The sequence below is a fragment of the Artibeus jamaicensis genome, unplaced genomic scaffold (genome assembly GCF_021234435.1).
Source record: "Artibeus jamaicensis isolate MK-2021 breed Jamaican fruit bat unplaced genomic scaffold, CSHL_Jam_final scaffold_1964, whole genome shotgun sequence".
NCBI classification, from domain to species: Eukaryota; Metazoa; Chordata; class Mammalia; order Chiroptera; family Phyllostomidae; genus Artibeus; species Artibeus jamaicensis.
This window is the reverse complement of record NW_026522030.1, coordinates 43,575,903-43,591,776: the sequence shown is the minus strand read 5'-3', so window position 1 is coordinate 43,591,776 and position 15,874 is coordinate 43,575,903. Positions and strand designations below refer to the sequence as shown.

Sequence of the window (15,874 nt, the reverse complement as noted above, 5' to 3'; positions counted from 1 at the left end):
ATAGATATAGATATAGATATAGATATAGATATAAATGTAGACAGAGCTACTTGACACCAAATCTGCCCTTCCTTGAAGATTAATACTTATAAATTTATTCATTTATCAAATATGTATTAACCATCTTTTATGTACCAGGTTCAAGAATTTACACTACTTTTACTCTCTTCATAGCACTCCCTTCTTTAATTACACATGGTAAGAGAGACACAGGGAAGAGAAATAGGGCTTGCAAGGAAGATTAGTTGCTGAGTCTGAGCTATAAGAAGAAGTAGACTATGGTACATTTACATGATGGAATACTACACAGCAGAAAGACAAAAGGAGCCCCTACCCTTTGTGACAGCATGGATGAAACTGGAGAGCATTATGATAAGTGAAAGAAGCTAGGTGGTGAAAGACAAATACCATATGATCTCACCTTTAAGTGGAACTTAATCAACAAAACAAACAAGCAAACAAAACTTAACCAGAGACATTGAAATTAAGAACAAACTGACAGTAACCAGAGGGGAGGTGGGAGGAGATAATGAGGGGGAAAAGGGGAGGGTTTTCAGGAACAACTAAGGACACATGGACAAAACCAAGGGAGGGGGTGGGATCAGGGGAGGCAGGTGGGAATGGCTGAGTTGGGGTACGGATGGGGGAAAAATACAGACCTCTGTCTTTGAACAACAATTAAAGAAAAGAAAAATAAATAAAAGCAATACAAATTTTTAAAAAAGAAACCAAAATAAGATAGCATGGATCAGTAACTATAACAATTGTGAATAAATTTGCTTATTTAAAAAAAGAAAAAAAGAAGATGAATTAGAGGACTTTGGGTGTAGTCTCTATTGAATTTATTTAACAAATTATTTATCACACTCATGCTTTTCTTTTATGAGAAGAACGCCTGTAACTTCCTCTGGAACTCCCCGTAGCATAGAGCAGAACTCCCCTCTTTACTGTCTGGGCCTTTGGCAAAAATCCATTTTCTGCTTGCTTCCTCCATCTGCCTTGTACATACAGGGTGTGTGAGTACGACGTTTGCAGGCATAAAGTATGCCACCTCCCTGACAGGTGACATTTTTCAGCTAATGTTCAGAAGAGCAATTAGCAAATTCATTAACATGAATTGTGTATCTGAGTAGCTCAGAATAACTAGAACAGTACTTGTTATTTGGGGAGGCTTTTAAAACAAACTAATGCCCTGGCCCCACTTAGGATCCCTTAAATTAAAATTCTAATTCTTTTCTAAGGCCAGCATCAATTTGTTTTTTATTTCCCTGGAAGCTTCTGATGGGCAGAGAACACTGAGAACCATTGGTTAGACAACTAAAACACCTGCATCTGCAAACATCTTTTATCATCCTGCCATTCAAAGTGTCCTCAGTTTCGCCTAGGAGCTAGTTAAGAATGCAGAAAGTCAGGTCCAGCCCTAGACCTAGAGAAGCAGAACCTGCATCCTAATGTTGTTGGTGTGATCATGTGCACATTGACATTTGAGAAGCAGACTTATACACTGGCCTGAATTTGGACTTTTAATAGGATGTAAAGTAATGGTTAACATTTATTAAATACAATGAGCCTGACACTGGGCTAACCTTTATACATCATCATCTCATTTATGCTTCCAAAAGTCTGCAAGGTGGAAGTTACTATCCCCATCTTACAGATGGGGAAACTGAGCCTTAAAAATGATATACTTGCCCAAGATTAAAGAGCGGTACTTATGGAGATGGAATTCAAATTCATCTCTGTGACTTGAAAACCTATGCTCCTAACAACTTTACAGATATGACTATGTATCCACTGGCATGTACTGCATCCATGAATGAGGTAGATATACTTTTCATCTTCATGCTAAGGAAAAGACATTTGTTTTCTATTTTATATGCCTCATGGTTATTAAAATAAGCTTCAACCTAGCACTGAACTCCTGAAGTTATCAAACAAAGGAGAAAATTGGAAAGTTTCCACAACTACAAAATTAAGCAGAGAAAACTGGTTTTCCCCATTCATTTGGGGCCCTTGACTATATTAAAGAGTAAAGGACTCACCAGGGCATGAGAAATTCATACATGCTGGTTCCTTAGACACATTAAAGCAGATGCCTTGAGTAATGTTCCTGGAGCCTTTTAAAAATTTACATAATATATACATAATTTTATATTATATTGGTTCACTGAATCTACATATTTTAACAAAAGATATTCACTATATAATCCAGTGAAACATACATAGGATTAGGGTACACCAATAATGCTGGCATCTTTTTGACAGTTCTTGGGGTAACTTTGGTTTTTACTTGCAGTCAGGCATCACTGGGAGTCAACACCAGACACAGCTCCAGGAACAACAAAATGAATCATTTGCATTGCCTCTGAAGATAGCTTCCTCTTTAAGCTAATTTTATATATATTTTTCCATTTAACAACAGAACTTTAGGCTTGTTTATACTCCTTACCTAATGTACTTGGGGGCTGCTTTACATAGCCATGGTTTTCAGAAAACTCCAGTTTCTGAAGACAGACATCTGCCCTGGGCACCTGACTCAAGGACCGCTTTGTGGGTAACTCTGCATGGAGGCATCTCATCTCTTAGAAATCCTGTCCCCACCCTGGTTCTCCTGCTGTGTGGACCTTGGGGGTCAGCAGAAGTCATGTTGGAGGCTGACGATCGGGTAAGTGGAGTGACCCCTGCCCCAGAGGGCCCTCAAGCATCACCATGGGCACGTGTCCCCCTGGTGTTTATTAATCTTTGGAGGATAAAGAAAGAAGGAAATATCAATGAAAAGAGTAAAATTTGGGTTAATTTTTCCTCCAAGACATGGTAAAATACAAAACTAAATATTTTTCCCTTAAATGTTTCACAAGATGGTTTATAAGATGTCATTAGATTTTGAAATAAAACTATAAGAAACTACAAGAAAAAAACTATAATGCTACAATATTAGAAGAGTATGATATTTGTGGAAGATATAGGTGTAGATCAAAAGTACAGAATAGACGGTCCAGAAATTGACCCGCACAAATATAGCCTATTGATTTTTGACAACTGTGCAGACAGACAATTCAGTGGAAGAAGGATAGTATTTTCAACAAATGGGGCTGGACAACTCAATGTCCAGATGCAAAAAATAACCCCCCCAAAACAAACAAAAAATCCCCTTCAGACCTTATATAAAAATTAACTCAACATGAATTATTAACCTAAATGTAAAATGTATCACTATCAGTGTTTAGAAGAAAACACAAAAGAAAGTCTTTTGAGCTTCAGATAAACTGTTCTTCAGATACGACACCAAAAGCACAATCCATAAAAGAAAGCACTGACATGCTGAACTTCATTAAATTAAAACCTGTGCTCTGCAAAAAACATTGTGAAAAGATGAAAGAGTGAGGTACAAATAGGGAGAAGTATTTGTATATTGCATAATTCATAAAGAACTTACATTCAAAATTATAACAAACTCTTAAAACTTAACAATAAGAAAAGACCAATTTAAAAAAAACAATTAAACCCCCAATTAAAATTGGTCAAATAATTTGAATACACACTTCACTAGAGAAGATATATGAATGGTCAACAAGCATGTAAAAATGTGCTCATCAGCCCTGGCTAGTGTGGCTCAGTGGATTGAGCTCCAGCCTGTGAATCGGTAGGTCACTGATTCTATTCCTGGTCAGGACACCTGCCTGGCTGTGGGCCAGGTCAAGAGGCAACCAACCAATGTTTCTTTCACACATCAATGTTTCTCTCTCTCCCTCCCTTCCACATTCTCAAAAACTAAATTTTAAAAAATAAAATCTTTAGAAACAGAGGTTGCACAATTCCCAAGGTTTCTCCCAGAGTCCCCAGTCCTGTCAGCAGCCTGGGAACATCAGCTTCAGACCCTTCTTTTGGTTTTATCACTTTATGGAAACTGAAAGCTCTTCGGTAGCAAGGAAGAGCTTGCCCTTGCCCTTTTCCCTTTTAGAAGAGCTTGTGTTTGCTCTTTTAGATGTCTCTAAGATCTGAGCCGGGCAGGGTGCCTTAGAAAGGAAACATGAAGTATTTCTTTAGCTGTCAGTGCAGGGCAGGACTGGAGTAAGCAGAATGTTAGGGTGTTCTCCGAAGATGGCTCCCTATTACCAGCCCAGGCTGCCAGCCCAAGGGAGGAAGAGGGATGTGACTGGGCAAAGAACAGTTCAGAACCACCTGGAAGAAAGGGAGAAGCTCTTCAAACGGTTACCGGTGCCAAAGAAGCCATTCTTTCTCAATAGAAGGCAGAATGCGGGATGGCTTCCCATGGGATTGGAGCTGCTGTCATCAAGGACTTAATCCCCTGTGCCCACTTCTGTCTTCCTCTCTTATCTCCTGGTTTTCACCCAAAATAATGCACTCACCATCCTGAGAGCACATTCAAATGGTCTGAATTAACTTGCCTAGCAGGGCAACAAACCCTGAAACTGCTTTCCTTCCTGCCCATCCACACCTTCTGGTAGAACTCCTTTCTTTAATATCCTGAAGCCATATATTAAGGTGCATTACACACTTAGAGGTTAGAAAGACTGATTTTCCAATTCAAGTAATCCACAATTAGTATGCGAATGGCCAATGGCTATTACTGTTGCTTTTTAAAAGAGGAACTCCAATGAATGTTTAATAATCAGAGGAATGTCTGCAAAAGACTCTTTAGAGTAACAGGGTCCTCTAGGTGTCCCCCTGACCTTTGTCTCTTCATTCTCTTTTTCAGAAGAGAGGGGACAGGTACAGGGCACCTCCCTTTTCAGGACAAACAGCCAATGCCCTCTTATATTAGTCCAGAGGTACATGGTCTGAATGGTTCTGTCTCCTTGTCCCCACCTTCACTGAAGAGTGGGACTAGATAGACCAACATGCTCAGTCTCTGTTTTTATAAGACAGGAACATGGGCATGCGCAAGCCACCATTCTTTTCGCTGTGCTTTTAACACGCAGCAATCACACCTCCCCTCAAAGAAAGCCTTCAGCCTCAGGACCACATTCAAATCATTGGCTTCAGCTAGGGGCCATCACCTGCTCCTCTTTCTCAGGTCCCTCCCCCCTTTGTCCATTCTTACCTGTTGTCTGATGAAGCTGCGTTCCCAGGCTCAAAATTAGCAGAAGGAGGAACATGTTCTGTATCGGATCTGAAACAAACAATTGAAAGCCTCAGGACCTTCTGAAATTTCTGTGTCATGATTTGCTTACTCATAAAAACGGAAATGACTCGTAAATAAATCTTTAGGGGAGACAGTGGGCCCTGGCAGAGAGGGAAGATAGGATAAGAGGAAGCCGGGCACTCTATCAGTCTGAATTAGAAGCTCTACCTCTTTTTCTAACAGCCTTTACTGAATGTGAAGCAGTCCTCTGACTTACCCACACTGGTAGTTATCTTTGTCTCTCCCATGGAGCCTTCCATGGTTTCGGTAGTAGGCCCCTGAAAATCAATCTTGTTTGTCAAATTAACAATCCACACCATCTGTCCCAGCTGGACCAGAACTCTGGGCATCAGACACTCGAAGGTAGTGCTCAGTAGCACAGAGCTATGTTCTCAATAAATATCTGATAGCTAACTGAGCAGGTAAAGTAGTCAAGCTCTTTTGAGTGCTGTGACCAAATGTACCCATCACTTGCACTACCTGTTACTAAGAGGTTTAGACAGAGGGAGCAGAGAACTGGCTCTGTTGAGTGGGCGCCCAATCGTGGGTCTTCTTTTATCTCCTACATTTCCTACTTTGTCCCCAGATTTTTCCCCCCACCCAAGGCCTTTTCATGATTGAAGGCAAAAAGGGACAGGATACATGACTGTCAGTTATTTTGTCCTCCAAAAGGCTTTCAAAATTGTGTGAGCCATGGAACCATTTCTTCAAGGCAAATTGGTCAGAGCCATACATGTAAATCTGGTATAAGTAAAGCAGCTGAGTATGATGAAAAGCCAGTGGAGATCCGAATCCGAATGGCATAATCTCAGTTACATTTTTATTTTTTAAAGATTTTAACAATTTATTTATTTTTAGAGAGAGAGAAAGGAAGAAAGAAACGGAGAAACTTTGATTGGTTGCCTCTCGCATGTCCCCAACTGGGGACTGGGCCACAACCCAGTGGGGAATTGAACTTGTGAAATTTTGCTTTGCTGGAAGATGCTCAACCAACTGAGCCACACCACGCTGGTCAGGGCTCACTTACATTTTTAAAAGAGGACTCAGATTTGGTGTAGATCATTGACTGTTATTGGGAAGAAGAGTGGGCGGGGCAAGATTAGAAGCAGGATGATCAGTGAGGAATATTATCCAGACATGGATAGTTTGAATTAGAATTGTGGGGCTAGTAGAGGTAAGAAGTAGTCTACTGAAGGTTTTATATATGTACAAAATTTGCGTTTTAAATTTATTAATTTTTTTCAACATTTTATTGTAGTACAGTGGACATATAGAGAATTATGTGTGTATGTGAGTGCATGTATATGTATATATTTAAAACACAGATGATTGAATGGCGCAATTCAATGGTTTTTAATATATTCACAAAATTGTGCAACCCAAACCACTATCTAATCCTAGATAATTTTTATCACCCAAAAAAGGAACCTTGTACCATTAGCATAAACTTCCCAATTCCCCTTCCCCATCTCTCCAAACCCTGACAACTGCTAATCTACTTTCTATCTCTATTAATTTTCTTATTCAGGATATTTCATTTAAATGGAGTCAGATGATATATGGCATTTTGTGTCTAGTTTCTTTCACCAGGCATACTATTGTAAGATTAGTTTGTGTCATAGCACATAATGAGCACTTCATTCCTTTTCACAGTTGAATAATATTCCATTGTGTGGCTATACCACATCTTGTTTATTCATTCAACAGTTGGACGTTTGGATTGCTGCCGCTTATTGGCTATTCTGAGTAATTCTATTTATATACAAGTTTTTGGGTAGACATGTTTTCAGTTCTCTTGGCTATATATATACGAGTTGCGGGTTAAATGGTATTAATAACTCTATGTTTAAGGTTTTGAGGAACTGCCAAGCTGTTTATCAAATACATGCTTAGCAAATACTTTCTTCCAGTCTGCAGACTGTCTTTTCAGCTTCTTGATAGGTTTTTGAAGCCTAAATGTTTTAATGTAATTTAATCTCAAAGCACAATTCATGCTGATGAAGTTGATTTATCTATTTTGTCTTTTGTTGCTTATACTTGAGGTGTCATATATAAGAAACCATTGCCTAATCCAGAGTAACAAAAGATTTTACATCGATGGGGTTTTTTAGAGAATTTTATGGCTTTCGTTCTTATATTTAGGTCTTTGATACATTTTGGGATAATGTTTGTGTATGATGTGAGGTTAAGGCTCCAGATGCGGTCTTTTATGTGTGGACATCCAACTGTCCCGCACAATTTGTTTCAAAGATTATTCATTCTCCATTAAATTGTCTCGGCATACTTACCAAAAGTCAGTTAACCATAGATGTATATGTTTATTTTTAGACTCTCAGTTCTATTCCATTGAATTATATGTCTATTTTATGTCAGTACCATAAACTTTATTACAGTAGCTTCATGGTAAGTTTTGAAATCAAGAAATGTCAATACTCCAACTTTGTCCTTTTTCAAGATTTTGCATGTGTGCCTGTGTCTGTGTTATGTCTCTGTGCATGTGGGGTGTGTGTGTGGCTGGCTATTCTGGCTCCCTTGCATTTCCATATGAATTTTAGGTTCTGCTCATTCATTTCTACACACACACACACACACACACACACACACACAATGGCACCTGGAATTTTGATAGGAACTGTGCTGTGTTTGTATAGCCATCGGAAAATACTGCCATCTAGCAATATTTAGTCTTCCAGTCCACGAACACATAATGTCTTTCCACCTAAATTCTCAAAAAAAGACCTTATGGGAATTGCTCACAAATTAGATACCTAGGTTGAGAAAAATAGAAAAATCTAGTAAAATTTCTAGGTTTAGGGCTTGAGTCTCTAGGGCAATGCAAGTGCCATTTATTTAAGTGGAGAGATGAAGATTAGGGAGTAGAAATCAAGAATTATGCTTGGAATATGTTTGGTTTGAGATGCCTATTAGACGTGCAAGTGAAGCTATCAAGTAGGCAGTTGGATAATAGATGGTCTAGAGTTTGAGGGTAGAGATACAAATTTGGGAGTCATCGATGTGTGAGTATTACTTAAAGCTGTGGGGATGCATGACGTCATCTGAAGAGAGACAGGGAAGAGAAAGTGTTGAAGAACTGAGATGTGGGGAGTTCCAGCGATAATCGATGAGAGGGAGACTATCAGCAAAAGAGGACTGAGAGCAAATGTAAAAGGGAAAATGAGCTGTGCCTTTTATTTTCTGTGTTCCGATGCTTTGACATACAGAGCATAATGACTACTCTGGAGGGATGACCCTCCTAGGATTAACTAATTCCTAACAAAGAAATTCGTCTTTCAAATGTGCACCAGCTAGTTCAGAACCCGTACCTCTAACCACCTTTTTTACTGGGTTCTCATACTCTGTGCCACTACTTACCTGCCCTAACCATTCTAGAGCCAGGTACCAGATAATAAGGGACAGCCCCAATGCCCCAGGGCCTGCTGAAATGATTCAAACCAGCCAATCCTCAGCCTGCTCATGCCGTGTTGCCCAGCCCTCCTTGTGAAAGCCACAATAAAGGTGCCTGCTCACATTCCCCTTCTCTCTCTACCTCCGGTCTGCCCCTGATGCTTCTCTGTGTGGCCCCCGGTAGTGTGGCAGGCCCTTTTCTCCTGGGAAAGAGTATAAAAAATATTTTTCATGGCAGTCATTTTGTGATTTCTTGGCCTCACCAAAGCTAAATAACTGTAAAACCTAGAGTTTAAAACAAAGTGCTACAAGGAGAGAATGGCCAGTTGAGCCAAAAGCTCCTGACAGTTGAACTTAGCAGTATGGGGGTCACAGATGGCCTGACAGTGGATCTGGAGCCGATGAAAGCCTGTGTGGGTTCAAAAGAAAAGAGCAGGTAAAGATAGGGAGACAGCAGAACATTTCAGAGAAGAGTGATGAGGCAGCAGCTAGACAGGAATGTAATGCGAGGTCCACAGCAGGCTGTCTCCCTGCTTTCATTTTAGGAAAGGAGGTATTACAGGAGGGGCAGGAACAGAGTCAAGGGCTTTCCTTGGGAAGACGCTCAAGGCACACCTGAGCTAGACTTGAGGATTCCCTTCCTTAATAAATTGAGGAAGATATCATCTTTAGCAGCACCTGAAAGCCTGGGACTTGTCTAGCATTCTTATTTCTAGAGCACAGAGCACAGCACATAGCATGTAGTTCTGGCAACAGAAGGACTCCTGGCTAAACTACTGGCTTCACTCCCCCTTCTGCCTTGCCTGTCTGAGGGGACTGTCCTTAGACACAGCCTGCCTGAGCTAACGGAGGGACGGAGACAGACAGCGTTGTAAACCCCTTTCCAGGCTGCAGCCTCCTTTCTTCTAGATCAGCCCCACGCAACGGTTAGGAGCTCAGGCTGTAAGGTCAAACACATCCAAGTTCAAATCCTGATTCTAGAAATTATTGTATTAACCTCTGAGACCTTGCACAGTTTATAGAAACTCTCTGTGTCCCATTTTCCTGTGATGTCAGTAATAATAATACCCACTTCAAGCCAGAGTCTTGGATGTCATCTTAAACCTGCTCATCTCTCACCTTGCAAATCCAGTTCAGCCCCCAGTCCTGTTACCTCTGCCTCCTGGATACTTTTTGGACGATGCCTGCTATTTCCACCCTCTCACTGCCATTACCTTAATTCAGCTCCTCATTTCTCCTTATTCCATAGCACAGCCTTCTCACTGTCATTTTTACCTTCCAGTTTTGCCTCCTTTAACTCTGTCTTCCACTTGTCAAGGTGGAGAACACAAACCTTGGCATCTTCTACTCCTTTCTTCTCTCACCTGCTTTCAATTCATTACCAAATCCTATGGGCCCTTCCCTCAAATGCATCTAGAATCTCACAGCTTTCACACCAGCCTGAGCTGATGTGAAAATGCATCATCCCTTGTGGTGACTCCTGCAATAGCCAGATAACTGGACTCTTGTTATTCTGACCATGCCTTCCTGCAGTTTCTCAATATAGCAGCCAGAAAGAAACCTTCAAAAATAAAAATCACGTATGCTCAAAACCTTTTCATGGCTCAATATTTCACTGAGAGTAAAATTCTAAGTCCTTCCAAAAGCCCAGGTAAGAGAACTGTTTTGAGCCCCATGCTTTAGAGGACCCCACTGTGGCCATGTGTCGTGGAGCCCTTGGCCGCTCCCTACCACCCACCTCAACCTGGGTCCTGGGGTTGCTGGAATTTCCTGCCTAATGGTCCTAAGCCCACTTCTAGTCCTGTGCACCTTCTTTCCTAGATCCATTTATTTATTTTTAGAAAGAAGGGAAGAGAGGGAGAGAAACATCCATGTGTGCTTGCCTCCCGTGCGTCTCTATGTTGCCACCCTTCAAGGCCAGGCAGGTTCATGCTATTCTCACAGATAGAATAATATTCATGGAGCCACTGGGATGTCTGGTATGCTTCTAATTATGGGCAGGCAAGCCACGTTTGCTGCAAACTACCTGTCTGTCTACAGGTCTCATGTCATGGCCCTTGCTCTCCAGCGTGGCACCCACTGTGGCACAAGTCCCCGTGCGTGTCTCGCATCATCACTGCCCCCAGGAGGAGTCCCTGTTTAAGTACTAGAGGGGAACAAAGCCAGTAAGATGCCAGAAATTATAGAACATAATATAATCCTGCACATGTGAGCCCACTTCATGTTATAGGAACAGTTTATCGGACCCAGTTTCAAAGCTGTGAGAACACTGGTTATCAGGCCCCTCCAAGGCTATGGAAACACTGCTTCCCTTAGCTACCCAGTCACCCGGATGAAGAAGCCAGAGTGCCTCCACTTACCCTACAGTCCCCTGCTGGGGACCTGGCCCCCAATCCATGCATGTGCCCTGACACAGAATCAACCAAAGACCCTTTGGTTTGCAGGCCGGTGCTCAATCCACTGAGCCAATATTAGGGCTTTATTGGGCAGGGCTAATATTTGTTGAATAAATTATCCCTTTACCTAGCAGACAGAATAATCTCCTGAATACTGGACAATCAAATCTGGCCAAGTCACTCCTGCTTAAAGACTTCAACAGCTTCCATTATTTACAAGATAAAGAACTCCTCCTTAATGTGGCTTGCAGAACCTTCCCTGATCTCACCCCTCAGTCACAGAAAAATACTTATGCATTTCATGACAAGGAACTTACAAGTTCTTTAAGAATTCTAATCTCTTATGTCTGATCTCATTTTTGTCTAATCTTATTTTTCCTGTATCTCAGTTTCTTCATCCGCTTAAAAAAAAATAGCCCTGTATCTTAAATATCTCCTTAAGTAGCCTACATTCTTACGCACTTAATACAAGAGAATAAGCCTCTCTCAAGTGTCTTAAGCTGTTCCTCTGCCTCAACTGTATCTGCTACTCACCTCTAGTGCTAGCACTTAACTCATTACTGGTATGTTAACAGGCTACACTTCTGTTTCCCTGCTAGAACAAGAGCTCTTTGTACTTTATTAGGTTCTGACAGGTATTTGCTAAACTTTTGATAATTTAGGAACTTTGTTACTGGTAACACAAAACAATGTGGGGATTTGCATAACCGTTGTTGCTCAGGTTCTGGCAGATCCAGTGTCCACAAATGTCAAGTTCTGCCTGCAACATTCTCTCCTAAGAAGGAGGGGACATGGAAAAGAAATTTAATAAGAAAATTGACAGTAACAGCAACAAAAACAAACGAAAAACTGATGACTGATCAGCCATAAGGGAAAGAAAGAGAAGCAATGTAGTTCTGAGGTCAGACTATCAAGACAATATTGATGCCATTGGGAGTAAAAAAAGAAAAGAAAGAAAGAAATACATGAGGAAATCAGAGGATCCAAGACAGCAGCAGATAAGGGGCAGCTCTGTTCATCTGCTCTCAGACATGGACCAGATTTAAAGTCAGAACACGGAGTGGAGAGCAAGTGAAAGCATCTGTGAGTAAAAGCACGTGTGGAGGGGAGTGTGGGGAGTGCACGGGAGTACACAGGAAACAGCCCGCCTGCCAGGCGCCTCTAGGGGCTGATGAACTGAGCTTTCTTGGCTGACCGTCCCTGCTCCCCAGCCCAGCACCGCGGGCTGCAGCTGCACAGAGTCGGGCGGCTGAAGATCGGCTCAGGACTCGCAAGCCACTGGGGCAGCGAGCGAAGGCCTGAGAGATGTGGGCTCCAGAAACGGCACAGCGGGAACAGACAGGCCGAGGCCGAAGAAGATCTCTGGAGGGAGGAGGGACAGCATGCCGTCATCACCTTGTTATAGAAGAGCTGGGGGGAATCTTCCCAACACCACCCTGGAAGGATTCAGAGAGAAACTAAAATTTTTGGAGGCCCTATAAGGAGGTGGTCAGCCTTGACCGGGAGTCACTGTGTGATTTTTGGGGAGAGGAAGCACGTGGAGAACAGGATCCCCAAGGACTCGCGCTACAGCGCGAGGGCCTTAGAGACACTTAAAAGAGGAGCTGAGTCGTCCCAGAAGCTTGGCAGGGAGCCAGGCACGCAGGCCTGTGTGCAGGGCAGGACACAGCAGCTTTGCTAACCAAACACTCAGAGGCACCACTGAAGGAAGGGGAGGACCCGACCCAACACAAGCAGAGGACAGAGCAGCGTGGAGAATTCAGCTGAACTTTGTGTGAGAGAGCAGCAGGATTGGGTCTGGGATGCGGGGGCCGAATGCCTGATATTTGCTCGAGTCAGCCAGAGCCTTTCACAGGCAGACGAATACAACATCCACCTTTGGGATTAGGGCTCCTCCCGCAAAATGGGGAGGTCAGGCCCAGGAGTTTCTACTGATGTGTACATTTCCTCAGGCAAAAGAAGAAAAAGCCCCTGTGCCAGACACGGCCTGCTATTCAGCTCCACAGGCCCTAATTTACCAAACTCAGCAGAGCAGAGAAAATAGAGACAGGCACAAGAAGGTATATCTTCTCTCCTGCAAAGCTGTTTAACCTAAAAGCTTGGGCATAATATGGCACCGGGTTTTATAATTCAGTTTATTTCAAGTCTCATGTATTGCTCACCCCTTCTCTTACTCCATACTACCTCCTTCCTTCTCTTTCCTGTATTTGTTTTAAATTCCATTTTCCCTCTTGCTACAACTTGTTTCTATAGCACACTATCACTATTGCTCCCCGCGCCGGCCTCTCAGAACCATTTCTGAGCATCAGTAGTCATGTCACATTCCTCCTTCTGGTCTTACCCTAGAGAGAGAATAGAATACCCTACCTACTCTCTCTCCACCTTTATCCATCTTTGCTCACACACACTAGGCAAGGTAGTTGTTATTAATAGTTCTTCAATCTTATTTCTAGATAGTGACTATCCTTGTATTTCAAATTTCACTGTTTGCCTCTCCAACTCCATTTTGCCTTTCTCCTGCCCTTCCTTTTTTCACTTTAAACATCAATTTTTCCCTGTCTTAGCCAGTTTTTCATCCCTCGCTGTTAGTATTCCTTCTCCCTTTATCCTCTCAAAATAACTTCTCCTTCCTCTAGACATTTTCTAAGTTCTTCTTTCTTTCCTGTTGCCCCCGTATCCTCATCTCACTTGCATAAGTCTTAGCTCATTGGTTGTTGGTATCTCTGTGGTGGAGATTTTCTGCAGTTAGGGCCATATTATTTCATATACATACATACATACACACACATAGACATATATTTGTCGTGGTTGTCTGGTTTTTCTCTCACTAAATATATACAAATATACATATTTTCTTCACATTTTGGTTTTAACCAAATACTACACTTTTCCACTCTTACCCATTACACTTTCCCTCCTCCCCTTTTTAGTTATAGAGTAAACTTTATTGTCTTTCCTACTTTTCCTTGCCTCTATTCTCTACTCTTATTATTGCCCTTCCCCCATCCTCCCAAAATTTCTTTCAGTTAGTCATCTCATATTTGTTTTTCCTTTCTTATAATAGTCTTAATCTCTTTACAACTTTATTACTATGGGTGAACTGGCTGTCGATAGTGTAATTGTGGGTGAGGGACATCTTTGTGGGTGTGGGTCTGTTTCTTGGGCCGTTTGTTTTTTGTTCCGGCAGCACCTGTACAACAGTACACACAGTGTGGAGGGCAGAGTGACTCTCAGTCGGTCAGCCAGAGAGAAGGACCCACCAAAGAATGACCCACAACAACCAAACCCCCCCCCCCAAAATAAAAGGCATTAAGGACACTGCCAGAGCATCAAGCACAGGTGATCAAGGAGATTGCACCACTGAGTCCCACAGGTCTTTTATCACAGAAGATCACACTAGTAAGACAGGGAGTCAGAGCAGATAAATCTAACAAGCAGGAAAAAAAAAAAAAACAAGAAATGGAGACACAAAGAAACAACCCCCAATTGAAGGAAATGAGAAATCCCCAGAAAGACTGCTACAAAAAATTGAAGCAACCAAACTACCAGACATCAAGTTAAAAATATTGGTTATAAGGATGATCAAAGAGCTCAGTGAGAACTTTGAAGAACTCCATGGAATCTTCAAGGAACTTACTGCGAACTACACCAACAAGAAAGAAGGCACAGAAAAAAAAAGGAAAGAAAAAGGACATAGAAATTATCAATAAGAGACAAGAGGAAATGAAAAATACAATATCTGAAATGAAGAACACAATAGAAAGAATTAAATAAAAACAGGCTAGATAAGCAGATGATAGAATAAGCCAGCTGAAGGACAAGGTGGGAAAAAATTCCCAGACAGAGGAAAAAAATGAAAAAAGACTAAAAGAGTGAAGAGGTATTAAGGGACAACATGAAGTTTAATAATATCCATATAATATATAATAATAGGGATTTGAGAAGAAGAGCAAGGGATAGAAAACCTGTTTGAAAAAGTAATGATGGAAAACTTCCCTAATTTGATGAGAGAAAAAGTCACGCAAGTCCAGGAAACACAGAAGATCCAAATCAAGAGGAACCCAAAGAGGCCCACTACGAGACACACAATAAATAAAATGGCAAAATTCAAAAATGAAGAGAGGATCTTAAAGGCAGCAAGGGAGAAACAGATAGTAACATACAAGGGAGCTCTAATAAGGCTAGCAGCTGATTTCGCAGCAGAAAAGCTACATGCTAGAAGGGAATGACAAGAAGTATACCAGGCAATGAAAAGCAAAGGTCTGCAACCAAGACTACTCTACCCAGAAAGACTCAAATTTAAAATGGAAGGTGAAATAAGGAATTTCCCAGACAAAAGAAGGCTAAAAGAATACACCTCCACCAAACCAGCACTGCAAGACATGCTAAAAGGACTGCTTTAAGAAGATGAAGAAAAAGAGTGAGACAGAAAACACAGGTGCAAAAGGGAAAATTGTCATTGAATAAGTATCTAATCAATAATAATCTTAAGTGTAAATGGATTAAATGCTTCAATGAAAAGACATAGAGTAGCTGAATGGATAAAAAACATGACCCACCATATAGGGTAGCTGAATGGATTTAAAAAATGTGACCCACATATAAGCTGCCTACAAGAGACCCAGCTCAGAAAAAAAGACCTACACAGACTGAAAGTGAAGGGTTGGAGAAAAATATTCCAAGCAAACAGACAGGAAAAAAAATCCAGGTTAGCAATACTTATATCCGACAAAATAGATTTCAACACAAAGGCCATAAATATTGACAGAGAAGGTCACTTCATAATACTGAAAGGAAGAACTCATCAAGAAGACATAAACATTGTAAACATACATGCACCCAGCATAGGAGCACCCACATATATAAGGAAAATCTTGGAGGACTTCAAGAAAAATACAGATGGCAACACACTTATAGCAGGGGCCTT

At 41.5% G+C, this 15,874-nt stretch overlaps 1 protein-coding gene and 1 long non-coding RNA gene across 6 annotated transcripts in view; one reads left to right on the top strand and one right to left on the bottom strand.

Moving 5' to 3' along the window:
* Positions 1-15,874, bottom strand: part of PDCD1LG2 (programmed cell death 1 ligand 2) — a 107,868-nt gene that overhangs the window by 41,207 nt on the left and 50,787 nt on the right. For all 4 annotated transcript variants that reach the window (XM_037143595.2, XM_037143592.2, XM_037143593.2 and 1 more), the window contains exon 2: positions 5,066-5,134. In XM_037143595.2, coding sequence (XP_036999490.2) covers positions 5,066-5,120 — 55 coding nt within the window. In that variant the 5' untranslated portion in view covers positions 5,121-5,134. The remainder of the gene's footprint in view (positions 1-5,065; positions 5,135-15,874) is intronic.
* The window catches only part of LOC128626014 (uncharacterized), a 33,870-nt gene continuing 20,457 nt past the window's right edge, over positions 2,462-15,874 (top strand). For both annotated transcript variants that reach the window (XR_008389905.1, XR_008389904.1), the window contains exon 1: positions 2,462-2,665. This is a non-coding gene — a long non-coding RNA (uncharacterized LOC128626014). The remainder of the gene's footprint in view (positions 2,666-15,874) is intronic.